The sequence below is a fragment of the Panthera pardus genome, unplaced genomic scaffold (assembly GCF_024362965.1).
Source record: "Panthera pardus isolate Hobbes unplaced genomic scaffold, ASM2436296v1 HiC_scaffold_22, whole genome shotgun sequence".
NCBI classification, from domain to species: Eukaryota; Metazoa; Chordata; class Mammalia; order Carnivora; family Felidae; genus Panthera; species Panthera pardus.
In genome coordinates, this window is record NW_026526788.1 from 55,512,563 (window position 1) to 55,532,773 (window position 20,211).

Here is a 20,211-nt window from a genome sequence, read left to right on the forward strand (position 1 = left end):
ATTTGCCATTCGCATACAGCAGGAGGAGCTTCTTCCTGTTGACCTTTCAGATGTTGCCTTTTTGAAACTTTTACTGAAGGACAATATATAGGCAGGAAAATGCACATATTATAAGCATACTGCCCAGTGAGGCTGTTTTCCAGTCGCCTTCTGTCTTGTCTTTTCTTTGTTAGATTTTGGCTCTATTGCCAGCACATAGTTTAAAGTTCACCATCACCGGGGCACCTGGGTGACTCAGTCGGTTAAGTGTCCGACTTTAGCTCAGGTCATGATCTCACGGTTGGTAGGTTTGAACCCTGTATCAGGCTCTGTGCTGACAGCTCGGAGCCTGTAACCTGCTTCAGATTCTGTGTCTCCCTCTCTCTGCCCCTTCCCCACTCGAGCATGCACGTGCTCCCTTGCGCTCTCTCTCTCAAACATTAAAAAAAATTTTAAGTTCGCCATCCCCATGCACCTGTTATAATATTTCTGAATCTTTTTTTTTCCTTTCTATTATTTTCTTTTATTTTTTTAGTTTACATCCAACTTAGCATTTAGTGCAACAATGATTTCAGGAGTAGATTCCTTAATGCCCCCTTACTCATTTAGCCCACCCCCCCAACCCCTCCAGTAAGCCTGTTTGTTCTCCATATTTATGAACCTCTTATGTTTTGTCCCCCTGCCTGTTTTTATATGATTTTTGTTTCACTTCCCTTATGTTTATCTGTTTTGTCTCTTAAAGTCCTCTTATGAGTGAAGTCATATGATATTTGTCTTTCTCTAATTTCGCTTAGCATAAAACCCTCTAGTTCCATGCATGTAGTTGCAAATGGCATGATTTCATTCTTTTTGATTGCCAAGTAATACTCCATTGTATGTATGTGTGTGTGTATGTGTGTGTGTGTGTGTGTATGTATGTATGTATACACACACACACACACACACACACACACACACACCCCACATCTTCTTTATCCATTCATCCATCAATGGACATTTGGGCTTTTTCCATACTTTGGCTATTGTTGATAGTGCTTCTATAAACATTGGGGTGCATGTGCCCCTTCGAAAGAGCATACCTGTATCCCTTGGATAAATACCTAGTAATGCAATTGCCGGGTCGTAGGGTAGTTCTATTTTTAATTTTTTGAGGAACCTCCATATTGTATTCTAGAGTGGCTGCACCAGTTTGCATTCCCGCCAGCAGTGCAAAAGAGATCCTCTTTCCTCTTTCCTTGCCAACACCTGTTGTTGCCTGAGTTGTTCATATTAGCTATTCTGACAGGTATAAGGTGGTATCTAATTGTGGTTTTGATTTGTATTTCCCTGATGATGAGTGATGTTGAGCATTTTTTCATGTGTTGGTTGGCCATCTGGGTGTCTTCTTTGGAGAAGTGTCTATCATGTCTTTTGCCCATTTCTTCACTGGATTATTTGTTTTTTGGGTGTTGAGTTTGATAAGTTCTTTATAGATTTTGGATACTAACCCTTTATCTGATATGTAGTTTGCATGAAAGAATCTTTTTTTCTTGGTTCATTCACAATTCAGTGACCAATTTCAAATTTAAAGTAGGCATCTGCTAAGACATGTAGAAGACTACATTCTGTAGTCTCACGTAGGTCCTTTCAGATACCCATGGCACCGCTGACTAAAACTGCTGTCTTGCTAGTTGTGAAAATAAAAACATAGTGGAATCTTCCTTCATGAAGAGTAGTTTAAACGACAGATTTGACCGATAGTTTGGTTTGGTTTGGTTTTGTATTTAGACATGTTTCAGCAGCTTTTTACCACCTGGTCTTAAAAATCTCCCTGAGTCAAGAAAGGGGGAGTGCCTGTTCTTTTGTGCTTTGTGCTTTGTGTGTGCTTTCTGACATCTCACAACAGTCCTTTGAAATATCAATACTGAGTTCCAACTCCAGATGAGGAAACCAAGGTTCAGAGAGGTTAAGTAATTTACCTAAGAGCCTGTAGATAGTAAATGTCAGAGCTAGAAGTAGAATGTGAGTTTATCATATTCCACAATCTGTGCTCTTTCCATTAAAAGCACACTGCTTCAGAGGCCAGAGGGGTGTGAGGAAGGTAGGAGGCCAACGTAGGCTGCTTATAATTGCATCTTTCAGTGTATTTGAATTATGAAATTATTGATCTCTATTTCTCATTGCCCCAGGAAGGGAGCAGAAGGGTTCCTGTATTACTGTTTGCAGAATTATAAGTCCAACCAATTAGTCATGCTGAGAAACCATGTTAAAACTATAATTTCCCTAAATATTTCCAAACTAAGGTTTGCAATATAGTGTGTCTGAGTTTTTGTCAGTGTTGTGGACTTACAAATTAATGATTATTTAACAGAAATACCCAGGTCTAAAACAAAAGTATATGTTGACCAACTGGAGTTAATGTAGCCAAAATTTTATTTTCCAAAAAATTATTCTCAATGATATTTCTTCTCTATAAGATAAAAATAACTGTGAAGGATCTCTTAAAAGGTATGAAGGATGTTACTAAAATTTGAGAATATAACAGGGCTAGCCTTATATTTTAATTAGGTAAATACCCCTCATTTATGGAATCAAATTTACCTGGGCACTTAGAAGCAGTTTTAGAGTGTCCATTCTCTTTACAACATGAGTAACGTCTGGTGAATTTCATAGGGTAAAAATTTTCTTTGGAGAATGACCATACTAATTTCTTCTTTCTCTTTGTCTGTCTAGTGAGAATTCAACAGAGGCTCTAGCAGTAGATTCTAACAATCAGTCGAAGTCCCCGCTGGAGAAGTTTATGGTCAAACTGTGCACTCATCATCAGAAGCAGTTCATTCGTGTTCTGAACGATCTGTACACTGAATCCCAGCCAGGCCACGAGGACCTGCACCCTGATTCTGGAGCAATGGACGCATCCACTTGCAGTGCCGGCTGTGCCCAACTAGGCACCAAACATAAGGAAAAGGATACTGTGTGTCTCGATAGGAAGTCTCCTACTTCTGTAGATTTGTTCGTAGACTCATCGGACTCTCACAGCCCTCTACGCGTGACAGAACAGGCCCTGAAGGAGCCTCCTCCCGAGATAAAGTCTGTAGATGGGAGAGAGAATGCCTTGGCTGTTACCCAGAAAGATTCCTCTGAACTTCCAACCACTAAACCTAATTCTGGTAGTTCAACGGATAGTTCCACTCTGGGATACCTCACTGCATCTAATTCTTCCTCATTAAACTCCCACCACATCTCTAAGAGCTTGGAGGGGCAAACCACTGGACAGGAGCAAGACACAAATGTGAAAATTCGCGAGGATGGTAAAGACCATATGCAGAGCTCAGCTTTAGTAGAAAGTCTAATTGCAGTAAAAGGGGCAGCTGAGAATAGTGAGGAGAGCAACAGCTGTATTATTTCTCAGAGAAATTCATTCAAAGCTTTATCAGAAGAGGCTTGGGACTCAGGGTTTATGGGGAATTCACCTAGAACTGCTGACAAAGAGAACGCTTTACTGTGTAGCTCAAAAACACCTTTGCGCCAGGAGTTAGAGTCCAGTGAACAAGATTCAAGGCCAAAGCAAGAGAACCATCTTCACTCACTAGGAAGAAATAAGGTGAGTTATCATTTACATCCCAGTGATAAGGGCCAGTTTGATCATTCCAAAGATGGTTGGTTAGCCCCCAGCCCTATGCCAGCTGTACACAAAGCATCTAATGGACATTCACGAACCAAGATGATCTCGACCTCCATTAAGACAGCTCGGAAAAGTAAAAGGGCATCAGGGTTGAGGATAAACGATTATGATAACCAGTGTGATGTCGTTTATATCAGTCAGCCAATAACAGAATGCCACTTTGAGAATCAAAGATCAATATTATCCTCTCGGAAAACAGCCAGAAAGAGTACTCGGGGATACTTTTTCAATGGTGATTGTTGTGAGCTGCCAACTGTTCGCACACTGGCCAGAAATTTACACTCCCAAGAAAAAGCGAGCTGTTCAACCCTGGAGCCGGAGGCAGTGGTCACTCCCAAGCAGACCCTTACACTTTCAGCCCCTGGACCCGCCGTGGATGTGCAGCATCCCAGAGATGATGACCACGAAGAACCTAGTAAAGAAATAATCTCCCTTAAGGAAGGAGACAGAGATGCTTCCTCGGAAAAGGAATCTCAAGAGCCTGAGGTTTGCCCCGTGACAAATAAACCAAATCCGAGCAGCTCTCCTAGGTCAAAGGAAACAACAGCCTCCAGCCTGGTGTCGCCTCTCCCTGTTCACCTTCCCAAAGAGGACACGCCAGAAGGCAGCTCCATGGTCTCAACTCCCACAGCAAGTGGGATAGCTTCCCCTGAACGAGACCAGCAGCCAGTCGAACTGCTGGAAATCAAGGAGGGGACTGTCACCCAAGACTGTCACCTGGTTTCCTCTATTGAGAGCACTTCTGAGGGAGGCAATGAAGATGTTGTTTCCGGGCCTCATTCTTCTCCTGAAACAGTCAGTAGAGAGGAAGGTCCTCCTTGCTCAGAAAGTCAGAGTCCTCCAGTGGGCTTGGAGCCTCCTCTGAGCCTGGGAAAAGCTGAAGACAACCAAAGCATCAGTACTGAGGCTGAGACTGAAGACACTCAGGAGCTAGATACCGACCCACTCTTGAAGGAAAGCAGCACTTTTACTAATGAAAACCCCAACGAAATTGAGGAAAGTGAGACAGCAGGTGGTACAGGAAAATTAGAGGGACAGGGCAGTAACGTAAAACATTCTTCAGAAAGAGACATGTGTGATCAAAACATTGACTCACCCGAAGAGAATCTGGACAAGAAGAAAAAAGTTAAAAAACTCCCTGAGGCCTCTGACAGGTGCCTAAGAAGTCAGCTTTCTGATCCCTCTTCTGCTGATAGGTGCCTAAGAAGTCAAAGTTCAGATTCTTCCTCTGCTAGTCCTGAGATCAAGGTTTCCAAAAATCCTGTTATGAAACGTTCTAAAAAGGAAGGGTGCCCTGGTGAGACAACACCTGAGAGTCTTCTGGCTGACGGTTTCCATACAAAAGCTTTGGAGGACACTGAAAACCCAGAGGTCCATGAAAAGCCCCCTGAGAAAGATGCCGAGCAGGAGGGCAAAGAAGGTGGGATCATCACCAGGCAGACTTTTAAAAACATGCTGGCTAAAGAGGTCAAAGGGGAAGAAGGAGGTATTTTCCCCTGCGGTGATCCCATAACCACAGTAGGCCAGCCCCTGCCTGGAGAAAGACTGGAAATCTATGTTCAGTCTAAGTTAGGTGAGAAAAATGCTCATGCTCCCTCAGAAAATATTCCATGTACTTTCCCAGAACAATCAAAAGAGAAGCCAGAACCAATTCCTGCACACGATACGGAGGAGGTTGTGAATGAGGTTGGCAGTGCAAACACCCAGCATAAAGGTGACCAGAGCGATGTGCCATCCAGTGCACATGGCTTGTCAAATAGTGGAAGTGGTGATGCGGCCGGGCCCCCACAGTGCGTCCCGAGGCTTACAAGACTGACCTCTTCAACTTACAACCTAAGACATACTCATTCTCTGGACTCCTTGGACACTGCAAAAGTGACTTCAGAAAAGGAAGCAACACAGGGAAACCCAATGCCAAAGGAAAAGGAAGCTTCAGAGAGTGGAGATCCCTTACATGAGGATGATGTGGACACAGTGGTAGATGACCAGCCAAAGTTTGTGGAATGGTGTGCAGAGGAGGAGAACCAAGAGCTTATTGCCAGCTTCAATGCTCAGTACATGAGAGTCCAGAAAGGTTGGATCCAGTTGGAAAAGGAAGCCCAGCCAACGCCAAGATCAAGGAACAAGTCAGATAAACTAAAGGAGATTTGGAAAAGCAAAAAAAGGTCACGGAAATGTCGGGGTTCATTGGAGGTTCAAAAGTTTTCTCCTGTTCAGATGCTGTTTATGACAAACTTTAAGTTATCTAATGTTTGCAAATGGTTCTTAGAGACAACTGAAACCCGGTCTCTGGTTATCGTGAAGAAGCTCAACACTCGTCTTCCAGGAGACATCCCCCCTGTCAAGCATCCTCTTCAGAAATACTCTCCTTCCAGCCTGTACCCCAGTTCACTACAGGCTGAACGCTTGAAAAAACACTTGAAGAAATTTCCTGGAGCTACTCCTGCTAGAAACAATTGGAAAACACAGAAGCTCTGGGCTAAATTTCGAGAGAATCCTGACCAAGTGGAGCCAGAGGATGGCAGTGATGTCAGCCTCAGCCCCAATTCTGAAGACACTGTAGAGGAAGTCAAGGAAGGTAGAAATAGCCATCCTCCCACAAATTCACCTACCCCAGCCAGTACTCGGATCCTCAGAAAATACTCCAATATTCGAGGAAAGCTCAGAGCCCAGCAATGTTTGATCAAGAACGAGAAAATGGAGAGCCCATTTGGACAGGCTGTGGAGAGTAAACAGAGTTGTAAGAGTGTATGCATCAACCCTCTGATGTCCCCCAAGCTTGCCCTGCAAGTGGATGCAGATGGGTTTCCCATTAAGCCCAAGAGTACTGATGGAATGAAGGGAAGGAAGGGGAAGCAGATGTCTGAAATCTTGCCGAAAGCCGAAGTGCAGAATAAACGCAAGAGGACAGAAAGCGGCACCGCTCAGGACAGGAAGGACAAGGGACCTGTGGTCAAAGCCAGCAAAGAAAAGCATAGTGATGGATCCACCAAAACCCCTGCTGCCAAGAAGCCAGCTGCAAGGGACAGAATCAGCCAACTGCCCAAAAAGACATCCTTGAAAGAGAATAAAGTGAAGATCCCCAAAAAGTCCCCTGGGAAGAACTGCCCTCCCTCCAGGAGGGAAAAAGAAAATACAAACAAAAGACCCGCTCAGCCAGCCGCCTCAGACACAGTGACGAAACCTGCAAAGCAAAAGGGGGCAGGTGAATCCTCTTCAAGGCCACAGAAAGCCACCAACAGGAAGCAAAGCAGTGGAAAGGCTCGGGCCAGACCCTTGACAAAAACCCCAGAGAGCAGTGCGGCCCAGAGAAAGCGAAAGCTGAAGGCAAAGCTGGACTCTTCCCATGGCAAACGGAGACGGCTGGACACAAAGTGATCGCAAGGCTGGTAGCCGAGAGTTAAACTGTCCTACAAAAGTAACCCTTCGTTTTGCATTAACTAAACCTGCTTTTATAAGCTTATCCAGCCTTTCAAATCTGCAGTTAATGGAGAACATCACAATTTAAGATGTCAGAAAAATGCATCTCAGATGGAGAAGGGAACTTGCAGAGTCTTTCTCTGAGGCTGAGTAAGGGAAGTTATATATTATATTCTGGTTGTTCCTTGGGTTTTAAACTTGGAACCAAGCAGTTTTAGTTTTTAAAAGTACAGTGCCTTATTTATCCTTTTTGTTTTTAAATTTACAAAAGCTAAAAAGCTGATCTATGTGATTAAAGGCTTGTATTTTATACTTGATGCACAAGCACTTGTACTGTAGCCGAGAAGACCACCATCATGCACATAAAAGTAGCTTTTCAGCAGCCACCCTGCAGTGTCTGTACCTGAACAGACACTCCTCTTTGCAAACCCTAGCAGTGAACTTCCCTCTCTGTCTTGTTTGTTTGTTTCAATGATTCTCGAAAGCTAAACCAAATCACTTTTATGGTATGTAGAGAATGCAGAGGGAAATTATTATTATTATAAAAGATGAATATTTCTGTTACCCCTTTTTAAAAATTCATATTCTGTTCATTATTGGTCACTCCTCTCACTTTTGATCCTTTGTCATTTGAGAAAATGTATTCTAAATTATGTGCCCATGGGACAGAAGATGCGTCACATGGTGTTAATATTGGGTTATGACCTCTAAAAATTATTTACATCCCCCAAGTGATTCGCATTACTGATTCTTGCCATCCTTTTCATTTTTGGCCTTGCAAGCTTGCTAGCACTCTAAACGAGGTTTTCTTCTGACTTTGGGGGAAAAAAAATGTAGGATTTTTTTTTTTTCATCTTGTAACTGTAACTTGACAATTAGGATAAGAGTGACTGTTCTAATATTCTTTCTTACCCCAAATACTTCCATATTCAAAGAAAGCCAGGTTGTTATTTCCAGTAATAGAAAAGTTTAAGAGTTTGTGCATGTGCATTTGCCTGTGGTTATTAGCCACAGATGTCTCCCAGCCCCGGTTCTGCAGTAAGATTCTTTGTCGCCATGCAGTGTGCTAGGGCGTTCGTTCATGAGCTGGGTAATTAGCACAGGCCAGATGGTTTTTAAATGTGGCCCAGGGTCTCTGTGAGTATCCCCAAAACCAGTTTGGCATGAGGCTCAGAAAGGTCTAAACAGCACAGAGTTATGTAAAGTTCAGAGCAACTTTGCTGTTGGAGGAAGCAGCCCCGTCTCATAGTGGGCCTGCAGCGCTCCCCCCACCCGGAGCTGACGTTCAGCTGGTGTGCTCCAGTGTGAACGTACATGGTTAGAGTGGGTGTTAGCATTCTAATTGGTTAGTGCCATACTGGTAGTTAATGCTTGTGGTATCACTCCCGCCTCTATCACGTCAGGCTCTATTCCATGGCTCAGAATTGAGAGCTGCGGTGTTTTTTAACTAATGTTGTTTGCCTTTCCTGAGTGACGCCTGAGGTGGTTGCATGGGCTTTCCCTTGATGCCCGTAACATTGCTCCATTATAACACAGTGTGACTTCCACATTTCCACTGGGCCACTCTACAAAAAAGGCTTGGTTGTTAAAGCTTCAGCCAACTTCTCTAACATGCTCCGTCACAGAAGTAGGCTTGTGTGGACAGGTGCCACCCTGTCTGTTTTACTAAAAGTTTTCCATTTAGATTGTTCAGATCTGTTTAGGTAAACCCGGGTGGACTTTTTTCATGTATAGTTCAGCCAAATCATGATAAAACAGGCCTTCTACCCATTCTGTGAAAAGCTTGCTGTATATAATGGAAACTTCTGATGACTGGATAGGACTGGAGAAAAGCATGTGATTCATGGGAAATTGAAAATTGCATTGAATTTCATAGGTAGGGAAGCTTACTATCTTCAGTGAAGCCTTGACTTTTTTTTTTTTTTCCAGTGTCTCCTATCCCATGAGTCTCTTTTTTTCTTTTTAATATCTTTGACTTTGACCATTCAAGAGCTACCTATATTAATAAAACTGCTGAGTGTGTATGTTGGCAGCCCTTTCTCAGCATTAAGTTGCACAGAAGCATTAGTATGTTTTTGAGTAGGTTTGGTTGATCTTTTAAAAGTGGTTTTAAAGTTAAAAAAAAATATTTTCATATAGTCGTCACTGGATACTGTTTTTGTGGTGACTTAACCAGCTGAGGTCTGCCAATGTGACATGTGCGGACTCCTGTGCGTATACTCAAGGTGCCCCCCTTAGCTGCACGTAGACTGCATTGTAGCGGTGCTTGGATTAACTTAGGGAGAGGTGTGAGGCAGTGTGGGTGGGTGGAACTCTTCCAGTTTCGGGTCTGTCATCCATTCCATTACTTTTCTAAGTGCTTTTTCATTTTAAAAAGCTTACTTCAAGATAATAGCCTTTCTTCCCGTCTTAGGCGGCATTTGGGGAAAGGTATGCATGTGTATGCCTTTTTTTATACACTGCAGTGGCTCAACTTACACTTTATAGTAGTAACTGCATTTAAATAGACTGGGATTCTACGTAATTAGAACACTTAAAAGCTTAGAATTATTTTTATATTTGTTGAATCTCATTTTTGCTGATTCAGTTAATTTTGCTAATAGAAGAAAGGAAAACAAACAAACAAACTTGAGGGCTGGCTCTGGAACACCCTTTTACTCTTACAGCCGATACTGGCAAACCTGTCTCCTAGACACCTCCAAGCCAGACTTGGAATTGACTCAAGTTCCCCCTTGTTTCCCCTGTCTCACAAAGACCTCCTTTTTATAGCCATCTTCACAGTATGGCTTGCCACCAGATGCAAAGGCAATCTGTCCCACATTCCAGATTCCAAATTAAGAAAAAAGAAAACTCTGCTCCTGGGCCTATACTCTGACTGTCCCAGTGATGGAGCTGAAGTTGATGACCTGAGAACGCCGGTATTACCTCTGAGCTTCTGGGAGAGCTGCAGGATGCCTGCGGAGCAATGACTGAAGCTCTACCATAGCTCCCCAGAGCTGGGCCCTCTTCAGGAGACCCATTTTCTGTCCCCCATTTTCTAGCCCTTCAGGCTCCCTGGGTTTGGGAGGACAACATGGAAACTGCTCCCCAGTCAGGGTCCAGAGCCTCCCTCATAGCAATCTTGCAGCACAGCAGGAAGGCAATGAACGTTTAGTCTGCTCTTAAGGCTTCCCGCATTGGAATGTCACTGGTGTGTGTTAATCTGCAGTTGCTAGTCCCTTGGATCCCTTAGGTTAATTCTGTTGCATCTGTCCTTCATTAAAGATTTCTACACAAGCCTTATCTAAAAACAGTAATCTTGGACTGTGGGTTTCATCCTTGCAGTAGTGCGGCTAGGAGAGGTGCAGGTCCTCGTCTCTTCATAGGTGCTGCTTCTGAGGGGCTCCTCTGTGCATCACACGCTGTTCAGATAGGACATCAGTGAAACACATCACTTCAAGACTTTTGCTTTGAACTGAGGTTTGGTCTCTTTCCTGCCTCGTGGTGGATTCGTGGTGAGGGCTGAAGCTGTCACCCCCCCTCTATGGGCAGCATTCCTGCTGATTGAAGGACCCGAGAGCTAAGTGGGAAAGACAGCGTGCTACATGATGCAGGTCGGAGATTCTGTAAGTACCACCATCAGCAAGGCTGGTGGCTTGTCACTGCACCAGGGACTGTGTTGGAATTTCCCGGGGTGCTAGGCCGGGGAGCCACACCCGTTCCTATTGGTTTTCTGTCAGCCCGCACAAACTGTCATTTGGCTTACAGAGGATCAAGGGTCTGCAGAATATGGGCTGGTCACTCTTGTAAATAAAAGTTTATTGGAACATAGCCATGCCCATTTGTTCGTGTATTTTCCTTGGCAGCTTTCCAGCAGAGTATCACATTTATAGCAGAGACCAAGGGCCTGCAAAGCCTAAAGGATTTACCGTCTGGACCTTTCAGAAAAAGTTTGTTGACCCTCCTTGCTTAAGAAAATAATCCTTTTTCACTAACAAATTTTGCCTGATTGATCTTCTCCTTTCTTTGTCCTCCTCTCCTCTCTGTCCTCTTCTTCTTTTCCCCCTTATCTTACCTCAGTTTTGTTCTTCTTTTTACACTTCTTTATTTTCTCTTGCTACAGAGGAGACACGGTATATTGCTATAGCACCCTGACTGCCATCTCCTGACTCGTGAGCTGCCGTAGCCTCATACCTTCCTTCTTAGAACCGCCCGTCACTGCAGCCACAGTGAGGCCACTGTTAGCCTCAAGAGTCAGACCCCGTGAGCAAACAGGGCTTCAGAGTTGTAAATGTGGTCTGGCCTCTCGTTTCACTCAGCCTTTATCATAGACTTGACTCCGGCCTCACGTCTTGTTTGTTCCTAAGGTAAGCCAAGATTTGGTTTTTCTCAAAATTAGTTGAGAATACTGTGGTATTCTCATTTAGATATTTAGATACGGAAAAAGCCTTTTCACAGAAGGGAAAACAAAGTCCAGTCACTAACCCAAGGTATTTATTATGTAATATTTTGGGCCAGCTTCTAGGAAACTAAAAATGTATCAGCACTGGTATTTTTTTAGTCATATACTTTCCTTTCAAAATTATTTTATTAAAGGCAAGCCAGCAAATGAAAACTAGGGGCTTTGAACGTGCTTTTAGGAAAGAATAGAAAATTGGGGCATATTATGTAACCTGAGTGTGACTGAGAAGTTGTACATTATGTCTTTGCATCAAATCCAGTCAGCTTCCAGGCTGTTGGTCTTCCCCGTCCCCCAGAACTCAAGGATAAACTTCCATACTGGTTTTTTCCCAAAGGAAGTTGAATGTCATGCCAGTGAAAAAATTTCTGTCAGTGGCCCCAGAACACTGATTATTTCGGTTATTTTGAAACAGACAGTTATCGTTTTGACTTCTCAGCTATTAATTTTTGTCTTCTTATTGCTTGATACCCACTGAAATACTGGAAATTTTTCTGTCAGTATAAAATCGGGTCTATAATCACATCAGCAAGGCAGTCCTTACACCCCAGCAGTAAGTATTCTTCCCTGGGCTTGCTCCCAAATCCTTTTTCAGGGAAAAAAATGAAAATAAAAAGATTATTGCATTTAAAACAAGCAGAATTATGAAAAGCCTTTTGAGGCAACCTTCAGTTCATTCCGTGAAATGTCAGAACAGTTCGACCTCTTGTTCTACAGTGGACATACTGGAAGACTTGAAGGTCTGACCTCTTTCCTTTAGAGATAATAAGTCACACTCAAGCAGAAACCCAGAGCTCTCTGATGACACTTCTGATGCAGGGCTTTGCCTTGTCGTGCTGGGGACCCAGGGAAGCACCCAGGGCACTTCTGCAGAGGGTGCACTTGCTCATGCTTTTGCTCTTCGGATTGAGCCAAAGCTGGTCGTTTCCTTCCATTACCTCCTGTCTGTCCGATCTTCCTTTTCCCAGAGCCCTGGTGGCATACACTCGGTGCTTAGGGGACACCCTCAGCTTTGTTGTCTAGAGGGACGGCTGTGTAGTTAGTCCCGCCTGGCAAGCACTGTGACGCACAGAGGCTTTCTCACCGGCCTGAGACCATCCCACTTAATGCAAGGTGGTCAGTAGGCAAGGGACGTGAAGGTATAGACTGCCCATGAAAGAGCAACAACAATGAAACAGGTGCTCATGGTCTTATAGTATGCCGGAGGTTGGAGGAATGCATTTTACCTTTTATTTTTTAAAGGATTATATTTAAAAAAAAAAAAAAAAAAAAAAAAAAAAAAGGAACAGAAACCATATGTAGTGGACACAGCCTAAAATGTAAAATATTCACCACCTGGCTCTTTACAAAAAGCTTTACTGACCCTTGCAGTACATTGTTCAGGATAAAATATGAGGACAGCTAGGCACAAACATTTTTTCACATAATCCAGCACTGCACCACATCCTTCCTTTTAGGGGGTCTCACTTGTTCATCTCGGCACACAGCTGCTGTTGCACGTTATTTCTGAGTGATGCTTGTGCACTAAAGAAGAAGAAAAGATCCCTCTTCGTTGACTGAATGTTTGTTGAATCGTGATCTGATCTACTAGGATAAGTAGTTAAAACCAGAAGTGCAAAGTCTTTTACGTCTCCTCTGTGGCAGTGCTGCCCACAAACAGATTTGGTAATGAACCAGAATCCCAGAACAGTGCCTCCCCTGGCCAGAACAGGCGTGCCCCTTTCACCCTCTAGCACCCTTTTTCCTTTGTTGTACACTTGCAAGCTCACTCCCCAAGCTCTGGCCACTACTTGTGAACCTAAACGAATGACCCCCGTGCCCATTTGAACCCGAGTCCAGCCTGCCCTCCCTCCGCCCTCTCGTGAACACCTGCATGTTGATGGCCCCTTGTTGGCACACCAGCAGCTGTAGTCTGAAGAAGTTCCGAGCTCTCTGGCCTGGCTCAGCTCGTCTTGAGGAGCCATCCTTGGCCCCTCCTCTCTTCCTCTTCTGCTTGTGCCGCCCAGCCCCCTTCTAGGAGGTATCTTCTCTGGGACAGTACCATACCTCCCAAGCATGTCACTGAGCACATACGTGTCATACTAGAAGCATCTTTCTTTTCATATCCCTTTATTTTCCTTCCAGCATTTAGCCGTTGAGTCCAAATACTCTTCAATTTATCAACTTTTTCAGCCCACTTGTTTTCTATAATCTGCACCTCATGCTGTCTTGCAGCTGAAGCTGTAGTATTGGGGAGGTAGTTTGTGGGAAAGATGCCATACAAACAAGATCTGCATAATTATGTATGTTTATACCACAGGTAGGGATTCGTTTTAAGGCCACTGTATCTTAAGGGTATCAGTTTCACCAGTGTTCTAGGAGACTGTGTTCTTGACTGTGGTTTCAAATACACGGTGTAATACACAGTTACATTCACCACTGTTGAATTTATTTCACTGTGTAAATAGTGGTATTTTCCTGTTCAAATGCTTCTATAGAAAGTATTTATTTTAACAACAAAAAATTAACTGTCGGAAGGGCTTTCCAAAAAAGTGTTCTTTCTAGCCACCTGTCCTCCCCAATTACCTTGCTCATCCATTGAACCCCCAAACAACACAGTGAAGGCAGAAGGGTGCCGCCTCAAAACCCTCACTCTGGGCAGACGCAGAGTGGATTGGGAATCCACTGTCATCCCTCCCAGAACAAAGTGAGTCTCCCACAACTGGTATGGCTGTGCCAGGCATGGCATCGGGGCTTGCCTCAAGCTGCCCACTTTTTTTGCATACGCAGCTGATCCCTTCCAACTGTCCACTCAACACCCTGTCCACGGAAACGAGCCTTAGTTGTAACCCCAAGGAACTCCAAACCCATACCTGTGGGGCTATGGAGAAACCACTGGTTGCCTAAAGAAAGCATTAAGATGTATTTTTAGTCTTTCTCATGTTTGTGAAAGACACACACCTATTCACATTCATTAACCATGGGAGATAAGCACGTTTCCTTCTGCACCTCGACAGTACTCTTGAGCACCTCAGCCCTCCTTCTCCTCACCCTCCTCCTTGTCTTCCCCCTTGCACTCCCCCTTCTCCCTGTCTCAGCAAACATCTGTGCAGATGTGGCCAGCCCCACCTGTCACCCGTGGTTACAGGAGGAGACCGTCTGCTCTAAGGTGTGTGCAGCTTTACCTCTCAGGAGTCTTGGTCTGCAATTCAGAGCACCCCTAGATTTAACGGAACGGATGCTTTATGATCGTGTTCCTCTTCTCTGTGCCCCATTCCTGGGCACCTCTGTCTGAGCCGTGACTCTCATTCTCCGCAGCTGGCTGGACTGAGAACCACGGCTCCAAGACCAGAGAGCTTGGGACTGGACACATGGTGGGGGTGGGGTGGGGGGAGGTTCTCATCCGCTTGAACCGTAATTTGCATATTTTCTTATGGCCTCCCTTTGTCTTTTCTAACAAACGAGGAGGACACTTGAACAGCAATGCTGGAGAATGTTTTTTCTAAGATACTATTTGTAAGCAAATCTGATTTTAAGATGAAATGTGAATGGGTAACTAGGTGCCAGGGAATTTAGCACTGAACTAGACCGTCAAAACTTTTTTAACCTTTGCAGGAGGAAATAAATTTTGCTCTCATCTAATGTTCACAAGAAGTAATGTTGTAAATAGTTTTTTAAAAATATTTATTACACGTGCTGTATACAGATTCATGTTCTGAGTGATGTTGGTTTGCATTGTAGTATTGTAGAAGACTATATTTTGAGCAGTGGACTTCCTTTCATAACACAGTTCACACATGGAGAAAGAACAAAAACCAGCAGGTTGAGAGCTGTTTGGGGCATTTGATCTGTAACTCTACATCAAATCCAAGCTTTAATTGCCCCCTCTTCTCATCTGGTTATGCCATATATATATATATATATATATATATATATATATATATATATATAAAATATGTGTGTGTGTATATATATCATATATATATATCATATATATATGATATATATATATGATATATATATTTATATATGTATGATAAACCGGTCAGTTCCCAGATCTGCAGAGCAGATTTCCAGGTGTTCTTTCTGATGTGTTGCCCATAAGCAATAAGATCCTAGGTAATAACAATTTATTCTGGGCTCTGCGTTGGCCCTTGTCTCAGAGGATAGGGTGGGGGTAGAACAGCTCTTGCTAAGACCTCTTGCCTTTGCCGGAGAGGTGGCTGTACTTGAATTTTTGCTTCTGTTCGTCTGCACGCTTCTTCATGTCCTACAACTCTAGCAATGGATGAGAAATCTGCCAGCACCAGACACATCAAAAATTGGGCATAGAGATTGAAAACTGATCTATTTTTCCATGAATTTGCAGGGCTTCCAGAATCTAGTCGAGGCAAAGCTCATTTGGCTGTGAACATAAGAACTTTTTACATTAAAATTTTAAATTGACAGTTAAAAGCCCTTTGAGTCTATCTGCCCTACCTTGGAAAGCTAAGCCCACTTCCTGTGATCCTCCTCTGTGCCTGGGTTTGAAATGTCTGGGGTTAAGCCGTTTAGATGGGAGCAAGGAAGGCAGTCCCTCCTCTCCCAGCGTGTCCAGTTCAACAGGTTTCTAAGCTGTTTAGCAGCCTCTCCTTGTGACCGTCCTAAACTTTATGAAAAATACCCCACACCCAAATAACCATTAATAGAATAATGTAGTTTTTTAGGCTTTTGGAATATGTCTTCTCTTTTGTATTTATGACGGTGTTTGGAATTTTTCACTAGTGTTTTTTTAGATTGAAGTGGGTGCGTTAGAATAAAACTTTCCACTGCTGAGCCTGAAAGCAAGCAAGAGGAAAGAAACTGACCTATATTGTGTCATTGGGAAGGTGACTACTGTGGTGGGAGGGCGGGGAGGGGGCGTCGTAGATTATGTGCGAGTAAAATAGAACTCTGGCCTGAGGCTCCCCACGTGTTTATTACCTTGTAATAAATAATCCCTTTATTAGCCTCACTTAATCTCAATAGAAGCCTGCTGTTTACCCTCAGGGAACAAGTAGTTTTCAAAATTGAGCTCCTCCAAGGTCATCGGCCAGTGCCTGTGTGCAGGCAGTGGTCGTCTTTGTGAACTCATGGCATTATTTTCCCATATGCGTTATGGTAGTAAGGAATTCAACCCCAACCTGTATGAAAAGCACAGCCCAGGGTCCTACTTTAGGCTAGAGTTCATGCCTTTCAGGGGCCAAGGGGCCATAGGAGGCCCATGCAATTTAACTGAAGCTCAGGTGCCGTGTTGGGTTTTTATTCTTTTTAGGCCACGACCCTTCAGAATGAGATTAGGGCAGGGGCTGCTGATCCGGCTGTGGATCCAGGGAGCTCTAAGATGAATCTCTACCGTTCCTTTAAGGTCTTTCTGGTTCCTCCCAGTGTTGTCATTGCCGAGGTCAATCTTGTAGTTGTTCAGATGTGCTCCTTTTTGCTGTCTTGTGAGTCTTAGCCAGTGATCCAGATGCCTAAGGAGAGAGTCTCTGGATTCTCGGTACCAAGTGTGTGCCCCTAACCTGTGTGCAGGTGGTCTTTCCAAAAGCAGTAAATTGAGAAGTTCTACAAATGTTCATCTGGATGATAGATGTGTATCCTTGGGCCTGGATTTCCACTGTGTTAGTGAGTGTAGGAAAATACTGTGTCTTTAATGGATGAAAATTCAATGTATGCTGTGAATTTGTTGGTTTGAAACATTGAAAATTTTTCATTAGACAATGTTTACATACCTCACCTGAAGAACCTTTGAGAGTGTATATATGAAATTTAAAAATATATTAAGTTGCTTTAAAACAATATGTATAGCTATAAAAGTTGGAGTTATTTTAACTTTGAATATGTACCAAGTCTCTTAAATATTGAAATCTTGTGGACTTTTTGTGCTTCTGTGTTTTACTTTCCTATTAGGCCATGTAGGAAACTGTGTTCTTGTTATTGGTAAAGGGGCCCTCACTGAAATCCAAGCTTGGACGGATTTCCTTTGTTGTTTCAGATTTTCTTGTTTGGTTTTGAGGGATGGGGTATGGAGCTAGAGGATGTGTGGGAGGGATTTCTCTAACATTGACATCTATTCCATGAGCTTTTTCTAGGCGCTTATTTTATTGCAGCGTATTAAACTTCTTTGATATTAAAGTGTGTTTGTGTAGTTACTGGACAGGGAACAGAATGCACTGAAGCCCAGGATTCAACTTGTAGCCTGTGGCAAAGTTGAGCAGTTGCCAGAAGGAACCAAAAGACAATACTTCTAATACTTCTGCCTCGGCCACGGTGTTGGGACCTAAGGGAATGTTGTTTGGTAGATCTGAGGCCATTTTGTGAGGTATGCCTAACTTCGGGGAAAAGAAAATACTGCGGATGAATCCTTGGAATTCCCATGGTGGAGTTGGAAAGGTGCCAGTGCTTCATCCTGAGGGGTGGGGGACCTGGTGAACCAGGTAAGCCACTGTTAAATACCAGGGTGATATGCACAGCTGCCAAGGGGGGCTGCCCGGCTGTGTAGCCCATGTTGGGGAAGGGCAGAACGTTGGCATTTACATTTACTAGCCCCATGACCTGTTTCACTATATTCTTTCAGTTCTGCTTCAGAGGGGTTTATGTAAGGGTCCAGTGGGCCAGTGATTTCCTTTCGGAGTCAGCCATGGTTTCCTGAATACGTTACATGACGGTGGCCATTGACATGCAGAACTATATCCAGTGAAAATAACCCCACCTCTGTTCACTTGAATTTGGAGAATTTATCTTGTTCCAGATTAGGAGTTTTCATGGTTAAAATAGACTTCTTTTCCTCCCATATTCATCCCATGGGAGGATAACTAGAATATGGCCGGAGAGGTGCAGACTGACTGGCTTGGGGTGAGGAGGAGAGGTGCAGACTGACTGGCTTGGGGTGAGGAGACGTCTCTAAAATTAGCTCTGAGAGCACAGAGTGTAGGGGTGACAGACATGCTTTAGCACCAATCTCGGGAAAACTTGGCAACTCTAGCTGGAAGCCTGGTCATTCTTTCTGTTGCTTCCACTCCCCAACCAAGCCCTGCTATGCTCATTTCCTTGGTCGGGGATTTCCTTTTAACTGTTAAAGTTGCTACTTACTTTCCTTTAATTCAGAGGTTGCAAACTGGTGGCTCACAGTTGTATTTTATTGAGCCCAGTGTTTAAAAAAGTTACCTGTACACATGAACTGTGAGGGTTTACATAAAATTTGGTTTCTGGCTTCTCTTTTAAAAATCATAATGAACATCTAATAAAGTTAGTGCATGGTACGAATCAGGTAGAGCTCAGCAGATTGGAAAATGTGCTTCTAAGGTCACCAGAAGTCCCTGTCAGCTGCCACTTGTCCCTTTTTTCTTTAACAGTAGGGAAATCGGTCTCTTACCCGCTGCTACATCAGAAGTGGCAATACAAATGATGGGCCAGAAGGGCAGGTGCCCATTTACTTAGGTAACCTGTTGGCCAGACACTTGAGCTTACAACCCTATTTTAACCCATTTTCTTCCTTATACCCAGTTCATTACATTTCCTCCCAAATCCCTAATTGCTTTGCAGACACTGCAGTTACCATCACCGCCCACTTTCAAGGTGACCATGTGCTGTTCAGGTATGACTTGTGTAACCGTCATCATGATCTGGTGGGGAATCAGTCTCTGATCCTGGCATCCGAGGAGAACCAGGTGGGTCTCCTTGGTGGTGGGGGCCTTGCCCAGCCCGACTGCCAGCACCTGGCCTCACCTAGATGCTCAGGTCATGCATCCTAAAAAATTGCTAAGAGCAATTCTACAGTCTGGAGTCGTAGTAGAACTACTGTAGAAGTGTGTTTGCTTTCTTTCTCCACTGATCCCTACGAACCACTCTTCTAGTGACACTCAGGTTAACCTTACAGGACAGTTTGAGAAACCGTACTGCTTTCTAATCTGTTGCCCCAGTGAACTAAAACCTTCAGAGCCAGGTTAAATGTGGTTGTGACTCTGTTCACAAACTCTGGGTGTGACTCCAGATACTTGAGGGGAAATGAGGACGAGGACCCCTCCCCCACCCAGATCTCTGCATGTGCTGTGCAGGGCCAGGCTCTGCCGCTGCACTCACATCCCCAGGGAGCTATGACCAAGCCATCCCCCAGACCTCCCCTTCCTCCTTTGGGAAGAACCGACCTCCTCTGCCACTTTATGAAGACCAGAGAGTTCCAAGGGCAGGTGTCCTACATGTGCTGCCTCTGAGAGCCATCGGGGGGTTGTGGCCAGTGTGAGGGCAGCCTAGAAACCCTCAAACCCTGGGAATCTGCATGTCAGCAGCCCTGGGCTCATCCTTAGTGCAGAAAAAGAGATCAACAAGGCAGAACCTGAGTGAATCAATGTCATGTTCACATGGAAGACAACAGACAATATCCAACATGTTCTAGAATAATTCTAGGGAAAGGGCAGGTGTGGCTCCCTCACGGGCCTGTTCTAAACCAGTCTCTCTAAAAGAGTGATCCAGATAAGACTACAGAGACCCCTAAACAAAGTGTCACTACCACACAGCATCTGAAAATCAAAACGAGACACGAGATAATTGACTTTAACATATAAAAATACTATAACAAAATGAAATACAAATATATATTAGAATCTGTTAAGTATTCTGTATAAAGAGATACTTTCGTGGTTAGGCTAACAGCAGGCAAAGAGGAGACGAGTCCGGCCTGTTCCTGACACCTTCCCAGGGAGCCCCGGCCACC

The 20,211-nt window shown here is 44.0% G+C and overlaps 1 protein-coding gene across 8 annotated transcripts in view; it reads left to right on the plus strand.

The window, feature by feature from the left end:
- LCOR (ligand dependent nuclear receptor corepressor) overlaps positions 1-12,793 on the plus strand; it is a 140,448-nt gene extending 127,655 nt beyond the window's left edge. For all 8 annotated transcript variants that reach the window (XM_053909782.1, XM_019458978.2, XM_019458977.2 and 5 more), the window contains one exon: positions 2,692-12,793. In XM_053909782.1, the coding sequence (XP_053765757.1) occupies positions 2,692-7,021 (4,330 nt within the window). In that variant the 3' untranslated portion in view covers positions 7,022-12,793. The remainder of the gene's footprint in view (positions 1-2,691) is intronic.
- The last annotated feature ends 7,418 nt before the right edge of the window (positions 12,794-20,211 follow it).